The 21,233-nt window shown below is 40.2% G+C and overlaps 1 protein-coding gene across 2 annotated transcripts in view; it reads left to right on the forward strand.

The window, feature by feature from the left end:
* The window catches only part of szt2 (SZT2 subunit of KICSTOR complex), a 93,818-nt gene that overhangs the window by 72,323 nt on the left and 262 nt on the right, over positions 1 to 21,233 (forward strand). The window contains exons 63-75 of one of the 2 annotated variants that reach the window (XM_063891038.1): positions 545 to 670; positions 1,456 to 1,658; positions 2,044 to 2,140; positions 4,660 to 4,740; positions 5,656 to 5,730; positions 8,741 to 8,806; positions 11,506 to 11,719; positions 12,824 to 13,001; positions 13,081 to 13,203; positions 14,641 to 15,157; positions 15,742 to 15,852; positions 18,761 to 18,829; positions 18,915 to 19,731. In XM_063891038.1, coding sequence (XP_063747108.1) covers positions 545 to 670; positions 1,456 to 1,658; positions 2,044 to 2,140; positions 4,660 to 4,740; positions 5,656 to 5,730; positions 8,741 to 8,806; positions 11,506 to 11,719; positions 12,824 to 13,001; positions 13,081 to 13,203; positions 14,641 to 15,157; positions 15,742 to 15,852; positions 18,761 to 18,829; positions 18,915 to 19,058 — 2,004 coding nt within the window. In that variant the 3' untranslated portion in view covers positions 19,059 to 19,731. Of the gene's footprint in view, positions 1 to 544; positions 671 to 1,455; positions 1,659 to 2,043; positions 2,141 to 4,659; positions 4,741 to 5,655; positions 5,731 to 8,740; positions 8,807 to 11,505; positions 11,720 to 12,823; positions 13,002 to 13,080; positions 13,204 to 14,640; positions 15,158 to 15,741; positions 15,853 to 18,760; positions 18,830 to 18,914; positions 19,732 to 21,233 lie in introns of those variants that run through there. The other variant, XM_063891039.1, reaches the window with a different exon arrangement.

A 21,233-nucleotide genomic window follows, 5' to 3' on the forward strand; every position in this document is an offset into this window, starting at 1 on the left:
TTGCGTGGTGAAAGTAGCCTAATATCAAGGGTGGCTAATTGGACTTGACAGAACCTGGGGGAGTGGGGCCGCTCACTACTTTACGGCTTTAAGGAGCCACAATTACTCCTCTTTCCTCTGGGAAGTCATTCAGCATTGCCATGTTTCAAGATGGGGAATATCCGGGGCTAATTAAAATGGTTTTCCACAGTGACATCTCAAGAGAGGTTACATGGTGGCATACATTTACAACTTGATATTTCAAAGAACACCCACAGAGTACTCTGAGTAGAGTGACTTCTCCACCAGAAATTGGTTTTACGTGTGTTTCCATGTGACTGGATGAGCTAAAAGACATGATCAGACTGCATCCAAGTCCGGATCCGCCATCAAGCCCGATGTAGTTTGTACACTCAGTTTACATTCCATCTGCTGAGTCTTTGATGTGGAAGCTGCCCGTGAACACTGCTGAGCTACAGTATACAGGCTGCTAGTAGTTATATTTTCGTGTTTCAGAATCCCTCTGAGGGGTCGTCGTCTTATCTTATCATGGATGTCTCCACAGGGTGCAGATTTGGAGACCCTGAAGCACTCGTCCAGGCTGGTCCACTACTGTGCCACCCCCCTCCTCTTTGACCCCACATTCAGGAAGCAGATCCAAGAGGAGCAGATTATTCAGCCTCCCGTGAAGGTACGTTTACGCTTGAGAGGTTGTTTCCTGTTTAACCTTTGTGCTAGCTTCCTTTGCCAACTTTGCTACTTTTTCTGGCAGATTTTAAAGCCTTCTTTATTCAAACTCAGCAGTGAGATTTTTTTTTTGGACATTTATGGTCAATAAACTTCATTTACACAACATGATATCTTATTTTGGATCAAAAATGTATTTATTTTGACCAAACTTACCATAAACGGACTGGTATATGTCAAAGTTTAGCTAGGATTCAAATGTTTAATGACACCAGGTGATTTTATTTTAAATAAAACAAACATAATGCAATGAAAGTAGTGATCAAACATTAATTTTGCTAAGAACATAGTTTGTTAGTTTCAAAAATTTGACCCAAAGACAACAGGAAGGTAAATTAGTGTCTATAGAAGGTGGTTTTACGGTCGAATACTAAAGTCCACACATAGAAATACTTTTTTACAAACCTCTATTTACAAGCAACTCAAACTTTTTTTAAAGTTTAATAATTAGTAAACCTTTTCAGCGCATTGCAATTCTATGCTAAAATTACGGGAGGTATTTGGGATCAAATTTAGTAATTTTTTTCGTTGTACGGGTTCCAGATTAATCCCGGACGTTAACTTAGACTTCCCTTATTTTTATAAAGGGATCTATGGTAGCCAACTGGCTATTTCTCAAAGTGTAGCATACATTACATTTGCCTATTCTACATAACGGTTTACAAAAATGCTCTGCATACTTGAAAGAGTCCTGTGTGTTTAAGTGATGTCCACTGTTCTGTGTGCCAGAAACGGCATCGCTCCAACGACTCCACAGCGTCGGGCCGGGACCGCAGCTACAGCACGGACTCTGCTGACATGCTGCCAAGCCGCCTGAAGGAGGAGGCCTGGCTGCAGGAGATCTCCAGCACCTTCCTGCAGCAGTACGTCCAGTACCTGCAGAGCATGGGCTTCATCCTGGTGCAGGTCCGACCGCAGTCTCCAGCTCGCAGGTCTGTCTGTCTCTGGGAATATGGTTTATTTTGAGCTTTCAGTTAAATGTCTACCTGTGAGCCTTCCTACTCTCTGATAAAGTGTTTCACAACATTTGTTTTGTGAGAATTCCATATGGAACGCAGTATCCCTCCTTGCTCTACATCCATCGTGAGCATTATTCATCCATTAGTCATTATATGTGTTTGGATCTTTGCCTGACCTCTGACCCTCCCCCCCACACTCTGCTGCCCCTGGCTGATGTGAGCACAGTAGCCTGTCACTTTCTAGGCTCAGACCGTGTGACTCTCTGAACGATGTCTTACGGCTTAGCTCTGTGCTGTTCTCTCTGATTTAACCAGGCCCTAACTGACCATTACACCCCCTCCCCCCCATCTCTCACAGCATCGCCCGGACTCGTGCTGCTATGCTGAACTGTATGTCCACAGAAGGGAGAATGTCTTTTTCTTACGTAAAGCAGAAGAGCGAGGACAGCCCTAAGGTCAGTGTTCACAAAGGTGGTGGCTCTTTTATTTATCAAATTTGGATAAAGAATCAAACCGTTCAGCTGGCCTCTTCATATTTTATTTCTTGCAAGAAAGTTCAGTCAGTCATACAGAGAGCAAACCAAAGTTTAGGATTTTAGCCTTTGCAGATCATTTACATGCACAACAACCTATATAATAATAACAATAATAATAATAATATTGATAAAGCTGTATATATAGCCCTTTTCACACAGCAGGTGCAGCTCAGAGTGCTTTACAAAATGGGACACATCACACATTAAAACAAACAACAACCCATTCTCCTCAGATCAGAGGGGGTAAAAGATATGATGATAAAAACAATAAAATAGATAATGATCCCTCTCGAAAAAATGAAGGAAGACAAAATAAATCGATAAAGCAAAATATGATAAACCTATAAAATAGATAAAATTCACATGTATACGCAATAAAATAATAACAATTTAGACGTAGTGATAATTATAATAGAGTAAAAGACCAACTTAAAAGGTAATGATGCTAATAAACTGTTAAATAAAATAAGTTAAAACCTATAAAAACGTTACAATAAATAAAACATTATAACATTGTATACTAAGAAGTAAGTAATAATAATATCTAACATCAAATATAACAACAAGTAGGTTAACACATACAAGACATTTTCTCTGGTGGGTATGGTGCACGGAAATTGTATTTTTAATACTATTATAGATCTTTATAGATATTTTTACCAAATATTTTAAAAACGGTTATGTGCGGGGCTCACAATATTGAAATGAACAGGATTTGTTCACAATACTATAAAAAATATCTCCAGAAATAATAAATGTAGTTATAGAATTTAAAAAGGTGTTTACTGTGTAATACTTCCTGAAACTGTTTTATAAGACATAGGATGTGGGTGGTGCTGCAAAATAAAAAGAAAGGGTGCAGTGCTCCGCTACTCACTGGGCATTCAGGAAACATGAAGCATTTTTTTGACACACAGCGGTAACCTTTTCATTGCTGCTAACATCAGTGAAGGTGCTTTGGATTAAAGCTTCTTGTCCTTTGATGTTCACACAGGTAACCGTGTGAGTCCAGGTTTTAAACTGAAACTGGTGCCAAATATGTTGTGCAGGTTTTGTCTAATCAATGGGGAAAAAAGATCTTTGCTGGAATTGTGATAACACGTGCAGCCTCTCATCTGCTCTGTGTCGGTGGCGCACAAACACAAACACAAAAGCACACAGCAGAGTCAAGAGGCCAAGGTGAAATCCAAAATAATGTTTTACTCGAGTTGACGACAACTGTACCTGACGCTGAGTGCAATAAAAGCTTTTTGAACACTGGTTCAACAAGGATACATTTCATGAGCAATCTTCTGCACTGCTCTTCCAGGAGGTAGTGTTGGTGCTTCCTGCCAGGACACTGCCGGGCCGCTGACACTCTTACATCTTTTTAATCCTAGCTGAAGACTTTTCATTTAGTCTTTAATTGAATAACACAACTAAATATATCTTTCACTGCACTTTTATTCTTGTATTTTTTACCTGTACAATCTATTTTAGCTTGTTTTAATTTGTATTTTCTTGCCTTTTTAAATACTGATTTAAAATGTTCTTTAATCACATGTGTTTCTGTTGCACTTTATAATGGTTTGTTTCCTACGCTTGAAAAAAAAATATATAAATCCTCTCTAATTGATAAACATCTTATTTAAACATGTGTTTTTATAAGGTGCCCGTTGCATGGTGGGGGTATGTCATGCAGTCTGACTGTCTGTAGTTGGGGTTTGGGTTAAATTAGCTCCTGGTGGTGTAGAGATATCTGGTGGGGGTCAGAGCTGGGTTCAAGTTAATGTAAGTATAAATGAATATTAAGAGGGAAACAGACCTTGACAGGACACAGGTGACAAATGTTGGCCTTTTCCTAAATTTTGCTCACCGTACCGATGACCAGAATAATATTTTTGTTGTTGGTCTGAATCATTAAGTATGTGTTATTTCTGTTAAAAGCTTAAAGTGTGGGTATTATTTTCTGTTTTCAACTTTGTCAATTAATTATTTATACACAAATTGATACCAATGATAAAGCGGTTGTGGGTTTCATGTTAGAGTAGCACAGTAGAAAACACAACAACACATAACACATTGCAGTTACAAGGACAACAACACAAACAGTAGGCTTCATATTTCACATATTTCAGGAAACATAAAAACCTTACCCTTTCAGGTCAGAATAGCAATAAATAAAAACAAGTAAATCAAGAGAATGGGATCTTATTTAGGGATATCTGGTTAGTTAATTGTTTTTGAATCCTTGTAAACTTCTTGGAAGAGCCTTTTTAATTCTTAAACGTTTAGCCGATTGTATTATGCAGTATGTGTGTATTATCGAAAGAGTAGATGTCCTTACTTACAACATTAAGGTGTTGTTCCTTTTTACTGAAATGAAAAAGCAGCGAATAATGTCAGCTGTATCTGCCTTCAAAAACCTTCATCAGACAACCTGTGATTTAACTTTGCAGGCCATAGCATCTGGCACTACTGCGTATCACCTCCAGAGGGCGCTGCCAGGCGGCATCGTGCTAATGGAACTGGCTTTTCAGGTGAGAGTAAGATCATGAAGGGCGTTGTGCTCACTTATTTGTTAATGTCACAAAGATACCTTAACATATTTAAGCATTATTCATCTTAGTTTCAACAAAGTGGCAACATTTTCTAAAGCATCTTTGAAATTACAAATATTGCACAATATGACAGTAATGTAATAATATGTCAAGTCGTTTTAAACATTTGAATTGACTGTACATCATGGATCACTGCAATTCCTAAAATAAGTCCAATAATTCTAGCCTTAGTCAAAAACCCATCCTAGCTGTTGTAGTTAAGCACAGAGATGCTAGCAGCTCAGTGCTAACGGCAGCATGCTAAAATGTTCACCAGTTTATTTAATTGTGTTAGCATGCTAACATTTGCTAATTAGCAATTAAAGAAAAGTTCAGCTAAGACTGATGTTTTCTGCAGGTATTTGGTCATTTACCAAAATATCAAACACATTAAAATGTTGACCTGATGACGGTATTAGATGAAAAGTCAGAATAGTCCCAATATTATTTGAGTTCATCCTCTGGGGACCATAAACGTCTGTGAATTATCATGGTCTTCCGACCAACAGTTGTTTATATTTAGCTCTAGAATAAATTAAAAGCCCAACTGTCTGACTGATGCTAAAGACTAAATCCTACTCTTCCCATGAAACTTATTTCATCTTCAATTTAACCTTCCCTCTTGGTAAAAACGTGTACCCTTTAAATCGATCATCAAAGTTTATTGTATCTACTTTGTTATTATAAGGTTGAAGTGCCAAGCCCAAGCTGAGATGATCACTTATTAAAAGACAAAGCGCCTGAGGAGCTAAACATGACACAAAGTATATGTTTACTTTCCCCAGAAGATATTAATAGGACCAGGATTGTTGATTTTCATAAAGTAATTAAACGTTCTCCTTTTCCTGCTGCCAGGGTTGTTACTTCTGTGTGAAGCAGTATGCACTGGAGTGTTCCCGCATCCCCATGGGCCAGACAGTCAACTCCCAGGTAAATATGCAAACACTGAGCCTTTTATTCTCTGGGGATTTGCAGTGATTAAAAGCATGAAAGAGAGTGCATGAGTAATGGAATACAAAGTTATACAATGCCTATGTTTGACACGTGAGAAGGTATGTGTACTAATCTCGTTGTAGACGAGTGGTTTGATTGGAGTGCGCTGGGACTACTCTGAGGGGTCTCAGAGGTCAGCAAGATGTCCCAGAGGTCTTTTCAAGGACTTGCTACAAACTTTATTGGTTTATTGGAAATAATTGCAATTAAAAATGACTACTGTAAGGACAATCTTCACCTTGTTAGGTATAGAAATGTCAGAAGTGTAGTACAAAATGACACCTAAACTCTCCCAATATGGGAACTGCTGAAAAATGAATGTTTTGGACATAATATAGTATATTTGCTGATTTTGTTTTGTTTTGTTTTGTCCTTATGACATCATTGCTGTGGGATTACTTGAACAATGATCTTTGGTGCGTGGGATTGCTGTGATGTTTTTGCAGCAGACTCTACTGTAATTACAGGTCAGGACATCATGTATTGTCAGTTGTCTGATGTCTTGTTCCTAGGGGTTATTCTGTATGTTGATAAAGTTTGTGTAAATGGGGCTCGTTGCAGTGATGGCAGGATAAAGCTGCATATATTTAGTTATATTTAACAAATCATGTGAAAAAACAAACGTTGTAGTCTGTCTCCATTCTTTGCATCTGGTGGCGATAGATCCACATTCTTGGCGTCTTTTATCATTGAAAGATACAACCAAGAGACTATAAATGTTTGTTATTTATAACCATTTAGACTTCCCACTGATGCTGTGCTTTTCAGGGGAGTAGAGCCTGGAAAAGACAGCAGAGTAAAATCAGTGAGGATTCTCTGACACAATATTGAGTTTTGCGGTGTTTCTGATCATCTCCTCACTGCACAACTATGGGGACTCATTAAGATATCCATACAGTGTTATTCATTTGCTCGCATGTTGTTTCTTTACTTGAATGATATTATGTTTACCTTCTGTTAAGTTTAGTGTTCCTTCACTGCTCTCACCTGGGAGTGTGACTCTGGTTGTCACTCATTAGGCCACTAAGTGTCAGGATTAACAGGTATATGTACCAGTTTGTTACACAAGAAGGCAGCTCACATCAGCATTTAATATGAAAATATGTAACAAAATCAATTATTTAAGTCAAATTTGCTACCAGGGGTGTAGTAAATCTGTGCAAATCTTTCACTCAGCATTACACATTGGGACATTTTCCTCAGCATTTGCTGTGAGCCGCAAACAAACTGTCTGACAGAGCTGACCTTAGATGGAACAGAAAAGTGGATAGTCTGAAACTGAATAAGTCTTATAAGGAAAGTTACAGCATCGTCTTGTATTCAACGCTCCTCCAGCTGTTTTTTGGTACCATTGTTATTCAAAATTGTTCTGCTGGGAATAGATATGGAAGATTATAAACAAAGTGTCCCCGTACATTTAAATATAAATGTTTTAAGATGGCTCAGGACCTCAGGATCTGTGTGGCCTCCACATAATCAGAGAGGCAATTTCTCACATCTGTGATTTTACATTTTGTAAGGATTTCAGGCCTTCAGATGTAACTCTAATCCCATCTGCCACCAACCCACAGCTTAATTTCCCGCCTAAACCCTGATTCTATATCACAAACTGTTTCCAACCTCTCCCACCTGTGACTGATCCATTTTCAGATTTACACACCCATGCTCTTTGATGTGAGATGTCGGGCAGAGATGTCAAATAAGTCATGGTTTTTGTTACCTGGTGGTTTTGTGAACATGTCTCTAAATCTGTGGCTTTATGCACTGATAGAGGGGGAGCAAAAGGGTTTCAGTGGTGAGAAGGTCAGAAAGGATGTGTTTATTATAGCTACTTTGTTTACTGAGGATGTCGTGAAAAAGGCTCAAAATGGACCTAAATATGCAATTTATTTAATTAATCTAAATAGTAATAATTATTATTAAGGGAATTGTCTTTGTCTTGTTCAGTGAAACACACACACACACACACAAACAATATACACACACACACACACAAACAATAATAAATAATACAATATAGAGAAGTGCATTGATGAAGTCTTTTTTTAGGCCGACCCGGGAAGTTAGCATCAAAACAGCTCCCCCGACATAAAACTTGGAGATTGTTCCATTGGATTTTGGAATATTGCATTAAATTAGATGTTTGGTAAACACACGTTTATGATATTTACACCTTTTCTTCAGCAGGATAATCTCCACACATTAACACCACTTAAAATTTTTGTAGCACAAATGAAAATATAAAAAGCCACTTGGCGATTCAGCAATTCTCAAATGTAGTACATAATTACATTTTTTATATCATATTAAATATCGGCTTGTGTTAATCACATACCTACATGTTACTTGTTAGACGCCTTTATCCTTTTTTTTTAACTAATTTTCGTGTTTTAGGGACTGCACCACTCTACTGTGTTGGATATTGCCATAGCACAACAGGTTACTCAATATAGAAGGAAATATGTAATGGCTGTGTATTCATGCATTGTGATTTACAAGCACACTACTGCACAAGCTATACCTGCAGTGCTGATTCATGTTGCTCGTCGTCACCTAGTGGAATACTTGGTTTCTCTGTGAATGGTCCAAGGTTTTCCACTATGTGCACCACCCTTATCAAATGGCTTTCCACAGCTCTAACGTGTGTATGTAATGGATGGAAAAACATGTTCTTATTTATCCTTGTAGTATGTCTTCAGTCTTCCCTTTCATCCATCTGTTTGTGTGTGAGTGTCAGTATATGTGTGTGTGTGTGTGTGTGTGTGTGTGTGTGTGTGTGTGTGTGTGTGTGTGTGTGTGTGTGTGTGTGTGTGTGTGTGTGTGTGTGTGTGTGTGTGTGTGTGTGTGTGTGTGTGTGTGTGTGTGTGTGTGTGCGTGTGTGCGTGTGTGCGTGTGTCAGAGTGTCAGTGTGTCTGCCTAGTCCCACCTCATGTCATCTCTCCATCAGGGCAGCCTCCTCACCAAACCTCGTTGCAAGCCGTTCCCAGATGCCACCCCAGTATCTGACTGTGCGGTATGTCCCATTCTCAAGGGAGGGGTGTCTCACTACAATCAGGTTTCATCCCCCCCGAACCCCCCCCCCCCCCCCCTCCCTCCCTCCTGCCGCTGTGCTTGCTGCCATCTTCCTTTCCAAACCTCCATATCTCTGTATTTGTCTCTTTGGGAATGAATGGGTCTCAGTTCTCTGTCATGTAGGAGCTACAGTTGCTAAAACATGCAGTGAAGACTGACCAAATAAGGAACTCAAAGTTCAGGTGTTACTTATTTTTTGAGTTTCAGACCTGGGTCGCGCTGCGCTGTGATTTTCTGCTCCTTCTCAACTTTTATCAGGGCTTCTGTGGTCCGTGCTTGCTGGTTTGGGTGTCTCCGCTTGTGTTTTTCTAAGTGTACGTTCAACCCCTGCTGCCCCCTCTGCCTTCTCTCTGACAATCTTATCATATTTTCTCATGCATCTTTGGTTGCCAGGGATATACTGGATCTGGAACCTTTTCCAGGGTTCAAACTGAAAAATATGGGTATCCTGCTGCTGCTCTGCTCGCTATAGATGATCATATCGACAGACTGTGAAATGTGGTTGGATTAAATAGCACTATATTGATTCAAGCTTTTTTTCATGTATTGGCATGTGGGTTTCACATGTGAAAATGAAGGAGTGTGAAAACATCATTCACATTTAACGTCACAGCTAGCTAGCACTGTTAAACTAGCCTAGTGTGGTAGATAGAAAGCTAACTGCTAACTACTGTATATAATATAAGAGAGAACACTAGTGTTTGGTTGTTAGAACCAATAAAAGAAAATAGTTAACTATAATTAAATATATTTCATTCAAATCCTATTTAAATGATAGGTATATAAACTTGTGTCAATAACCTATTATTTGAGAGGGTTTGAAACCCGGGCTGCCTAGCACTAGCTAAAGGAAAACCTGTACAGCATTTGGTGTTTCAAAGTTAAAGTTAGGGAATATATATTGGCTTGGTTTTCAGACATTTCACATGTGCAATTGAAGATGTGTAAAAACATAAATTTCACTTTACAGCTTGCTAGCTGGCTTTAGCAATATATGACCGTCTGGCACACTTAAACTACCTACGATAGTTAGCAAGCTAACTGCTAACTTTATCTGACCGAACCCCTAGTGTTCAGTTGTTATAACCAATCAAATAAGATAGTCAAGTATTATGAATAACTTATGATATGTTTTAACCTTATTATCATATTTTATGTTATGGACACAAAAAAGGTAAACATTATTATAGAAACCCAAACACAATCCATGTGGGCATACATTATGTGGTTTTAGAAATGTTTTCATTGAAATGTGTTCACACTATTCGTAATGCCTGGATTACGTCATTATTAAATAACTATTTTAATAGCTTGGATTAATGACCTCAATACTTGTATAATCCTGGCTATGGTGCTCGCCAGATGAACACAACCTACAACCACATTAATTATAAAAAACAAATATCTAGGAACAGCCTTAAGAGTTTTGTCAGATCATTGTACATGCTTTCTGTGTGAAAACGACTTACTTTCCACTAAATGACATTGTGTTGTTTAAAATGCATGATTAATTGTTTTGGCTTTTTGAGGACAGTAAGTACAGGAGTGCAAACTGAAAAGTGAAATGCCAATGGTTCTTGTCCTTCTTCAATCAACGTGCTTTGTGTATTGTCTTCTTCTTGTTTGACCCCATATGATTACAGCTTCTGCCATCACTGCAGCCACTGTCATGTATAGTAATTCCACTTGTGAGGCTAACAGGAGGCCAGCTCTGTGACTCTACTCTGCAATTTGTTCTTGTCGAAGTAACACAGGGTGTTTAATTAGCTTGAACATGAACCGCTTGGGATTACAGGTTAGGAAGTATTAAATATGAGCTTCATAGTCAAGAGGGAATGTTTAACCTCTGAGCTAAAGAGATCTATGAAGTCCCAGCAGCCTCCTGGCTCTAACGATAGCAGGCTAAGAGGTCACACCTAATTTGTCTGCCAGACTGCATGAACACCACGGGTGAGAGAAAAAGTTTCTCTTTTCATTCCTCTGTGCAAAAGAAGATAACATTCTTATCTCGGAAGTGATGAAGGGGAACGTCTGCTGCCCTTATGCTAGTTTATGAAAGTGTTGAGCCAGGAAAAGGTGCTGAAAGGTTCCAGTCTCCGACATTGATGAAAGTTTTCTCCAGCTAAAGAGAGCCACGCAGTTCTTCTTACCTCTTTCATTTGATAAAGCCTATTTGTATAGGTTCCAGGCAAATGGTCTGGATGAAAGTAAAAGCAGGAGGCACACTTCTTATTGGGCTGTAATTAACTGCACCCTCACTGCAGCCATTTACATTTGCAATTAATGCTTTTGTCAGCCCCCCTTTGATGTTGGATTTAATTAAATAAGATTCTATTATGAATCTGATTGATATCAAGTTGCTTACAAAAGGCTCTCACCAAGGAGAGTGGGAGTCAGAGCCAAGCGGGGCCTTAAGGTGCACTGCACAAAGCAAAAGCAAAGCAGGTTCATTGCATAGAGCTGATGATGACACAGATAAGCAGGCAGAAGTGTTGCTAAGTGCCAGATTCTATTCATTTCCCAGTGATGTGTGTAATGAAAATGGCCAGTCTTGAGCTCGGAGGTACATGAAGTCTTGTTTTTCCCTGTGACTTTCTCTCTGTGCTGGTGCTTACTGTGCCCCCCCACCCTCTGTTTTAGCTCTCCATGCTCTTCACTGAGGAGTGTGATAAGGTGCGGGACCTGATGCACGTTCACTCCTTCAGCTATGACTTCCACCTGCGAGTGGTTCACCAGTACTTGGTCGGCTGCCACATGACGCTCCGCCAGGGCTACCAGCTCACCGACTTCCTGGATGACTTCATCTCACATCACCCCGATATTCCCAAGTTTGGACGCAACCATGTCTTCCAAGGTGACTTTTTAGCATAAAGTCATATTAAAGTCACTCCCAACTGCTCAAAACATGTAGAATCACCTGAATAGGCCAACTCACCAAAGGTGTGCGCGGGAAAAGAGAAACATATTTCGGCAAACGAGGCAACAACAAAACATAAGATTAGCTCACAGTGGATTAAGAGTAGTAGTCTACTTGCCAGAATTGTGAACCGAGAAAGGTTGTGTACCCAAAAGTGTTATGTAAGAAATACACGGACTGGGGCCCCCGCATAGAGAAAAGGCCCTATCATGCATGTTGGGGTTTTCCCTTTTACTATCGTGTGTTATATAGGTTTTTGTTCATGTATTACATCCCAAATTCCCTCCAGAGGGACATCTTTAAGCGGTTGACCAATCCCAACAGAGCCAGCCAGCAAACCAATCAGAGCAGACTGGGCTGTGGTTTCAGAAAGAGGGTGAAAAGAGGTGCTGCAGCACAGGCAGTATGAGAAACATAAAGAGCTTTTTGAACATTAAAGCATGAAAACATGTCATAGGAGAGGCACTAAATACAAATATTATCTTAAAATTAGCAGCACAGGGCCCCTTTAAACAGAAACACACATGAAGACCCTCTTATTTTTAATGCACCTTGGCCATTAAACGCATAAATTGCTGCAGTACCTAACATACTTATGTAAATTAGGACTAATGCACCAGCACTTACAACAGTTTGGCTTATTTGAAGCAATACATCTGCTTTATATTGCTTTTCTGAGTTTCACTTATTGTGGGTCACTTAAGATAAAAGCTTCAACTAAATGAAATGTAATATTTCAATATTGATACCACACAAGCTGGTCTGAAGCAGTATTTTTAGATATATATATGATTTATGTTTATTAAACTAAAAGTACAAAATATATATAAGAAATCATTAGCAGCACTACAACTGTATTAGTAAAAGAAAGAAAAGCAGATGAGTAATTAACAGCAGGAACTCTTTCTGAGTCATGGAAGAGATAAAGATAGATATTTGCATCATGTTTTCACCTGAAGGGTTTTATGGCGCTGTGGGCGGGCAGGAAGAGGTGGGAGATGTTTTGATTATCTCTCTGAGAGTGTTTGATCTTTACATCAGGGAGCTTTTCCATCTCCACGGGGATGATAACGGCTCATCAGCTCTACAACTACATCACCGACCACGCCAGCACTTACGGCATGAAGCCGCTCCGCATGTCCAAGGCTGCCGTCTCCACCGACAACAAGAAGGGGACGCCTGACCTGCACGAGTATGCACTGGTGGCTCTGTGGAACAGGTACAATACATCAGTGACAGAATACTTCCAGTATGTTCTCAGTATGTTTACCACTCGGTTCTCTTCTTTCCTGCTTTAGTTCAGGCTCTTACAAGGATCTGGAGGGCCTGCACCACCATGATGACTTCGACGTGTCCCTGGTTGTGTGCCATAACGCTGCTCCATTCGAGGAGCAGTCCGATGGGGAGAGGCATTTGTTGAGGTAAAGAGCTAACAGACACAAGATGACATAAAGTGAGAGCACTGCATGTCGGATTGTTTAGTTTTTTTCGGGAAACGTATTTGATCACCTGACAATTAAGTGACTTATTCGTAGCAATCCTAGTTTTGTTTTTAACACCAAATGTCCATTGTGATATTCTAAAGGACAATGGGATCCTTTGGTTAGTGAAGCACTGTGCTGATTAGGACACTTTCCAGTTGAAGAATAACATTTTTACATTTGACTTCACTAGCCATATTTTCGTTGTTGCAGAAACACTTTAACAGCTTTTGTATGCTTTAAATATTGTCTTTCTCTTTCTCTTGCACAATAAAACAATGACAGCTTGCACTATAACCCTCAAAACACACTATTATGTACACACACCTTACTTGTATTATAGCTGATTTGCATATGGGCGACCAGGTGAAGCACTGTTCAACACAACGTACTTCACTGGAAAACAATGTGTATATATATATATATAAAAATCTCATGTTTGCATTTTAATTCAGTTCAACATTTAATTTTTTACAGCTTTTCTGCACGTATGCTCATCCTGAAATATAGAATTACAAGCATATCACTGTAACAAAGCTAATACTGTCGGTCAAATACGTGATGCTTTCCCCCTCCCCGCATGCTTCTCACCTATAGGATGCCTGAGCTGCCCTGTGCCTGTGTGAGCTTTACGTACTGTATCTGTAACTTAACCTACCTAAACATTCGATCATATTGCAATTATATTATGATTAATACAGCGTACAGTGTCCACGTCCATTAACAATACTGTAACCATTAACAGACCCAACATGTACTACTAGCTTTAACACATCGCCAACTGGAGTTTCTGCCCATATGCAGCGCAGACGATTGTTTCCCTTCTGATACTATAATAATAGTAGAGTAGATATAAAAAGTAAGATGTATATACTTTGAATATAAAACGTTGGCAGTTGCTTGCTCATGCTAGGCTGTAAGTCAGACTTTGACAAAGCTTTGGCGAGGGTAAGAATGTCTTATGGTTATTAAAATAGGACATCTTAGTGCAGTGTGAGGTTTTTAGTACATGTCATGGTATAAAAAGCTGAAAATAAGGTTGCTTTATAAGTGTTTAAATGAGAAAAATGTAAATAAGCACACCTTATTATTTCTTCGTATTGTATTCTTTGAGTATTGAACACCCTCTATTGGCTCTTATTCAGGTCACACAATGAGAGGTCTTTAAAGCGTATGAATCAAAAGAATGTTGGGAAATAAAAGAAATTCAATGTCATGCCATAACCAGAGGCCACAGTTATGACAAATTCTTAAAGGTTAAAGTAGCCACTCATGAGCAATTCCTACAGTATATATATATGAAAGACTGTGATTTATGGTCCACCTCACAATGAACACTGACTGCTTTTCTGAACTCTCATGTACCTTTATAAACAGATTGCGGTTCTACGTGATCATGACGAGTCAGAGAGAGCTCTTCCCCCGCCTCACTGCCGACATGCGCCGCTTCAAGAAGCTTCCTCAGATCCCCCGGGATCCAGCTGAGCTGGGGGGGCGGCTCCCCGCAGATCAGGCAGAGGCCGGCGGGTCCCGTGGAGCCGAGCAGGACCTCTGGGAAGAGACACCGTCTGAAGCCGCAGCCGTCTCGGCTCCCAGCGACGGGAATGAGTTCTACCCTCTGGCGGGGGGTGGAGCCGAGGCTCAGGGGCTGCTCTACCCCTCCCCTCTGTTCCCTCTGCTCAACAACGAGGTTCTGTCGGCCCGCAGACAGATCCAGGCCAGTGTGGAGCAGGCCATGGGACACTGCCGGAGGGACAACCTGTGGAGGAGGCTGTTCCACGGAGAGCACCTGGCCCTGGACAAACTGAAGCTCACCAAGCTGTCCTTCAGCGAGCTGGAGGAGCTGCTGCAGGCGGTGCAGAGCCGCTCCGTGGGGGACATCGACCCACAGCTGGTGAGCCTTCATGTGTCACATCCAGCAGCCTTTCAAAAGTGGTTATTGGAACAGATCAGTAGCAATTAGCAGTCCTGCATTTTATCTTCCTGCTATATAATATGCTGGGGTTTTTTAATAAGAACTTCTTACATTAAGGCATGTGTTGCATGCTTTTAATGAGTATTTAAACTAATTATAGTTATTAATATTATTTTCTTTCTTTGAAGCATCTATCTACAGATGGAAAATAGCCTCTTGGATTAATTTACAGAAATGTCTATTAGTGTCCATTAGTGTGTGTAAGCTAATAAAATAAAGAAAAATGAAATAAAAAATTCACTGTTACAAGTCAAAGTCCTGCATTCAAAATCTCAGAAGTACAAAAGTAACGCCCTAAAATAATACTTAAAGTAACAAAAGTAAACGTAACTCCTATTTGGAATGTCCCATTTGAGAATCACATACTGTCATACACAGGCCAGTTGTTTTTAACATGCTTACATTCATATTTCACAGAGATCATATGTAGTGTATATGCATGGATGTTTTCTGCACAGGGACCCTTCCTGACACTAGGTGTGTGTGCGTGTTTGTGTGTGCAGGACTGTTTCCTAACCATGAGTCCTGCCTGGTACCAGAGTCTGATCCGAGTCCTGCTCAACCGCTTCCCTCAGAGCTGCAGACACTTTGACGACAACGGCATCCAGTATCTGGTGAGAACTCGCTTTTTATGAGAGAGCAAATACAGCAACAAACACTGACTTATGGAGACACCAAAAAGGATGCTTTTTTTAGTGCTAGATTTAATGGAGGTCTTAATAAAGTGTCCAAAGTCAGCGTCAGCGTTTCTCTGGCTCCCACATGCTGAGAAACATGGGGACAATCACTGAATTTAAAGAGTAGTCACTGTGAGAGCTCAGTGTTTAAATTTAAAGAAAGACTCTTGAGGGATTAATTTTATCATCAGGGATTATTGTTATGGGATTCTGAAAATGAGAAAGCTGGAGATCAAAAGAATGTGCCTCACTTCTCCAGACTCACAAACTGTGGGCCCGGCCTGATCTCTCCTCACGTCTCCTCATTATTTGTTGTATTTTTCTTGTTAATGTTAGGTTTTCTAAAACGTTTGTGTAACTGGGTTAGGGTTGTGTGAGAGCTTTCTGTGCTGTACTACTCAGATTTAAGGGCTGGAGAATGGCTGTGTAAAGAGATCTCATTTCAAGCTTTATTAATTTTTTTATTAATTCAAGCTTTAATTATATTTCACTTTTAAAACACAGTGGTAACACAAAGTGCTTCACAAAAAACATAAACAATTTGCAAATAGAAACAATACTATCCCTCCCTTCCCGGTTAATAACATATACAGTGGGGCAAAAAAGTATTTAGTCAGCCACCAATTGTGCAAGTTCTCCCATTTAAAAAGATGAGAGAGGCCTGTAATTTTTATCATAGGTATACCTCAACTCTGAGAGACAGAATGAGAAAAAAAAATCCAGGAAATCACATTGTAGGATTTTTAATGAATTAATTGGTAAATTCCTCTGTAAAATAAGTATTTGGTCACCTACAAACAAGCAAGATTTCTGGCTCTCACAGACCTGTAACTTCTTTAAGAGGCTCCTCTGTCCTCCACTCGTTACCTGTATTAATGGCACCTTTTTGAACTCGTTATCAGTATAAAAGACACCTGTCCACAACCTCAAACAGTCATACTCCAAACTCCACTATGGCCAAGACCAAAGAGCTGTCAAAGGAGACCAGAGACAAAATTGTAGACCTGCACCAGGCTGGGAAAACTGAATCTGCAATAGGTAAGCAGCTTGGTGTGAAGAAATCAACTGTGGGAGCAATTATTAGAAAATGGAAGACATACAAGACCACTGCTAATCTCCCTCGATCTGGGGCTCCACGCAAGATCTCACCCCGTGGGGTCAAAATGATCACAAGAACGGTGAGCAAAAATCCCAGAACCACACGGGGGGACCTAGTGAATGACCTGCAGAGAGCTGGGACCAAAGTAACAGAGGCTACCATCAGTAACACACTACGCCGCCAGGGACTTAAATCCTGCAGTTCCAGACGTGTCCCCCTGCTTAAGCCAGTACATGTCCAGGCCCGTCTGAAGTTTGCTAGAGGGCATTTGGATGATCCAGAAGAGGATTGGGAGAATGTCATATGGTCAGATGAAACCAAAATAGAACCTTTTGGTAAAAACTCAACTCGTCGTGTTTGGAGGAGAAAGAATGCAGAGTTGCATCCAAAGAACACCATACCTACTGTGAAGCATGGGGGTGGAAACATCATGCTTTGGGGCTGTTTTTCTGCAAAGGGACCAGGACGACTGATCCGTGTAAAGGAAAGAATGAATGGGGCCATGTATCGTGAGATTTTGAGTGAAAACCTCCTTCCATCAGCAAGGGCACTGAAGATGAAGCGTGGCTGGGTCTTTCAGCATGACAATGATCCCAAACACACCGCCAGGGCAACGAAGGAGTGGCTTCGCAAGAAGCATTTCAAGGTCCTGGAGTGGCCTAGCCAGTCTCCAGATCTCAACCCCATAGAAAATCTTTGGAGGGAGTTGAAAGTCTGTGTTGCCCAGCGACAGCCCCAAAGCATCACTGCTTTAGAGGAGATCTGCATGGAGGAATGGGCCAAAATACCAGCAACAGTGTGTGGAAACCTTGTGAAGACTTACAGAAAACGTTTGACCTCTGTCATTGCCAACACAGGGTATATATCAAAGTATTGAGATGAACTTTTGTTATTGACCAAATACTTATTTTCCACAATCATTTAAAAGTAAATTCTTTAAAAATCCTACAATGTGATTTCCTGGATTTTTTTCCTCATTCTGTCTCTCATAGTTGAAGTGTACCTATGATAAAAATGACAGGCATCTTTCATCTTTTAAAATGGGAGAACTTGCACAATTGGTGGCTGACTAAATACTTTTTTGCCCCACTGTGATAAAAAAAATATTTATATATAAACATCTATATATATGTATGCATACGTACTGTATATACATACAAATACAGTTTATATATATATATATTTATTTTTTTTACACAAACATACACATACATACACAATAAATATAAATAAAAGAAGAATAAAATACAATTCAATTAAAAGCTAAATTAAAAAGGCAGGTCTTGAGTTTGCTCTTAATAATATGAAGGCTCTCTGCTGCCGTCAGGTCCTCTGGGAGTTTTGGGCCGTCATAATAAAAAGACGCCTCACTGTGGGTCTTTGGTTACGAGCTTTAAAAAACAATACAAGTATTTTTAAATGATTCAGTAGATCAAAGGGAGCCAGTGCAGAGACCTTAAAATTGGGTGAGGTGTGCTCTCTTTCTGGTCCTCGTTAAAACAGGTGCAGCTGTTGGAGGCGGGAAAGTTGTTTATTGGTGCATAAAGCCACATACTTGTTGTCATATTTCTTGGTGTCACTTATAAGAGTCATGGGATCTGTCAAAATGAAAAACATATCAAAAAACCAGACTGATTCGTCAGTGTTTAGACACTTCACTTTTTCATGATCACAAAAAAGTGTTTCCTACATGTTAAACATGTGTAAAATCAAAGGTATAAAATCTCTATTGATGTCTGTCCTCAGGCTGTTTTGAACCAGAAGTTCACTGACTGCTTTGTGTTGGTCTTTCTGGATACTCAAGCTGGAAAAACAGTGAGTAATGATCCTGAGATGATTAATTACTATATCACTAAAGTTGTGCTAACATGTCAGGGTTTCCCCTCTCTTCCTTTTACAGAGCCTAAAGGTTGTGTTCAGGGAACCGCTGCCATCGCAGCAGCAGGCCGGCAGCAGCCCCCCCCCTCAGCTGGTGTCCATGTATCACCATCTGGAGTCTGTCATCAACACCGCCTGCTACAACCTCTGGACGGGGCTGTTATAGAGTGCTGCGGGACTCACCTACACCCAAACACAGACAGGAAGCAGCAGGGGATGAGACGAAGGGAATCCTCCTCCTGGCTCCACCTGTCCATCATAGAGCAGCATGGAGGAGAGCCTCACATGGGACAGTGATGGATCTGTGTGTATGCAGCTCTCAGTGTAAAGGCTCTCAAACCTGAGGGGGCCCAATACAAACACAAACACAATCAGGAAAACATCTGATAAAAAAAAAACGGCTCCAAACGTGTGTAGAAGATAACCATCAGCTAGTTCAGTATGAGCCTTCATCATCTGATATACTTACTTTTAAATATGCACATACCAGTAGTTCTGCAGCGATATGCATAAGATAACCCCATGATGGATAGAATGGAATCCCAGTGTTAGCCAGTAATGATCTCACTGTGAGGAAGCTTGAAGGTCTACAGAAGCAGCTGCATCATAACAGACATGTCTTACCCTGCAGCAGCCAGCTGTGTATGCTTTGTTAAAGAATAAGGTATATCAAAGGTAGTTTAAAGTTTCTTCATACCGTGCTATTTGCCATACACATAGAGTGGTGTAGTGATGACATGTTTTTGTAAGGCCGACCCGGAAGTTAGCATTGCAACAGCTCCCGTGACAAAAGGCAGTGGGATATTTCTGTTGAATTTTTCAATATTGCACAAAATAAGGTATGTGGCAAAAACTTGTTTATGACACTTACAGGTTTTGTTCAGTATAGTGTCCCTATATTAGCCATGCTCGCCTATTTGAGACGGTGGCATGGCAGCGCGTCACGAGGTCTAAGCTAAAAGCAGCTAATGTTTGCTGAGGTGACGTTAAGAAGTCTTATTAAGTATTTGTTAGCAACCGCCTTTTTATGACACATAGAAGCGTTGGACATTTAAGACTGGGGTCTCTACTTGAGTTTTTTATGTTGTAGAACAGATCGTGAACATCTTTTCAGCTTGTAATAACCATGTATCTTATTTCAGTCAGTTAGCCAAAAACACTTTCTAAAAAACATTGACTCAAGACAAGGAAACCAGAAGTGGTCAAATGCTCAGTTATTCCTGGGTTTTAGGGGTTTATTCCTGCACCACCTTCTAGTGATTTGAGCTAAGCTAACTGATTGGAAAGCCAATGTCTGCACAGGGTTTTCCAGTTTATGACAGCAGGGGCTTAGCACCTATGCTAACTTCAGGTAAAGGATTCAGTTATGGAACATAAAGCCTCGATGAAAATGAGCACAGCTGCAACATAACGCTGGGAATACACTTTGGCTAATGTATTACCGTCAAAAGGTAACGTCCTATGCAGATTTTTCAGTTTATCGTTCTACGCAAAGTTTTTGGTTTGTTTTGATTGGCTGATTAAGATCCAGCTTGTGTTAGTGCACCAAAATATCCTCAGTAAGAGCAGTTTGATTTGGCCCTGAGATGGTCTTATGCATCAGGTCTGCCTGAAGACGTCGAGTTGAGCACAGAGAAGTTTAGGATCTGAGAGTGTCCTGCGTTGTGCACTGACGACAAGCTGTTGAAGGAAACATGTTGGAGGAGACACTGCTGTATTTCTGTCTCTCCTAATATTCTACAGAGAAATGCCTTCAATGTAAGTCAGCAGTTTAGATTGCCTGAAAGTGACGCTTCATTCTGAGAGATGGCACACGTTTTGTAATGAGCGTCATTGTTGGCCTGCATTATTTTAGATCTTGTGCCTTCTGATAGCATTTTGCTAGCTCTTCATACCACATCAGTGTTCTCTACAAGTGTGAGAGCTGGGGTGACTTTATGTAACGTTTACAAAAGTGTCAAACCCACTTAAACACCACTGCCATATATCTGTTATCTGAAGTGCCTTTTTCCTCTTTTATTTAATTTTATTCCCAAACTTCAGCTCTGCATAGAGGATCTTGATGTTGTGCAGTGAATGTGACAGGAAGATAATAAGTAATATTATCTTTGATGATTTGCATAATAGCATGCCACATGTCATCAGAGGGGAGTGTTTCCAAAGTATGTTTAGGATGATGAGTTTGACTTGTGTTATATTCTGAAACAGTGTGGCTGGTAATCGTACCTCCATTTACAAGAGGGCATGAGGCCAGCGTGATAAGAGAGTGTGACTTTACAACAAACACTTGATATCTGCTGCAATACCTTCATTAATGACACGCAGCCTTACATTTCCACAC

Source organism: Eleginops maclovinus, chromosome 9 (assembly GCF_036324505.1).
Source record: "Eleginops maclovinus isolate JMC-PN-2008 ecotype Puerto Natales chromosome 9, JC_Emac_rtc_rv5, whole genome shotgun sequence".
NCBI lineage: Eukaryota > Metazoa > Chordata > Actinopteri > Perciformes > Eleginopidae > Eleginops > Eleginops maclovinus.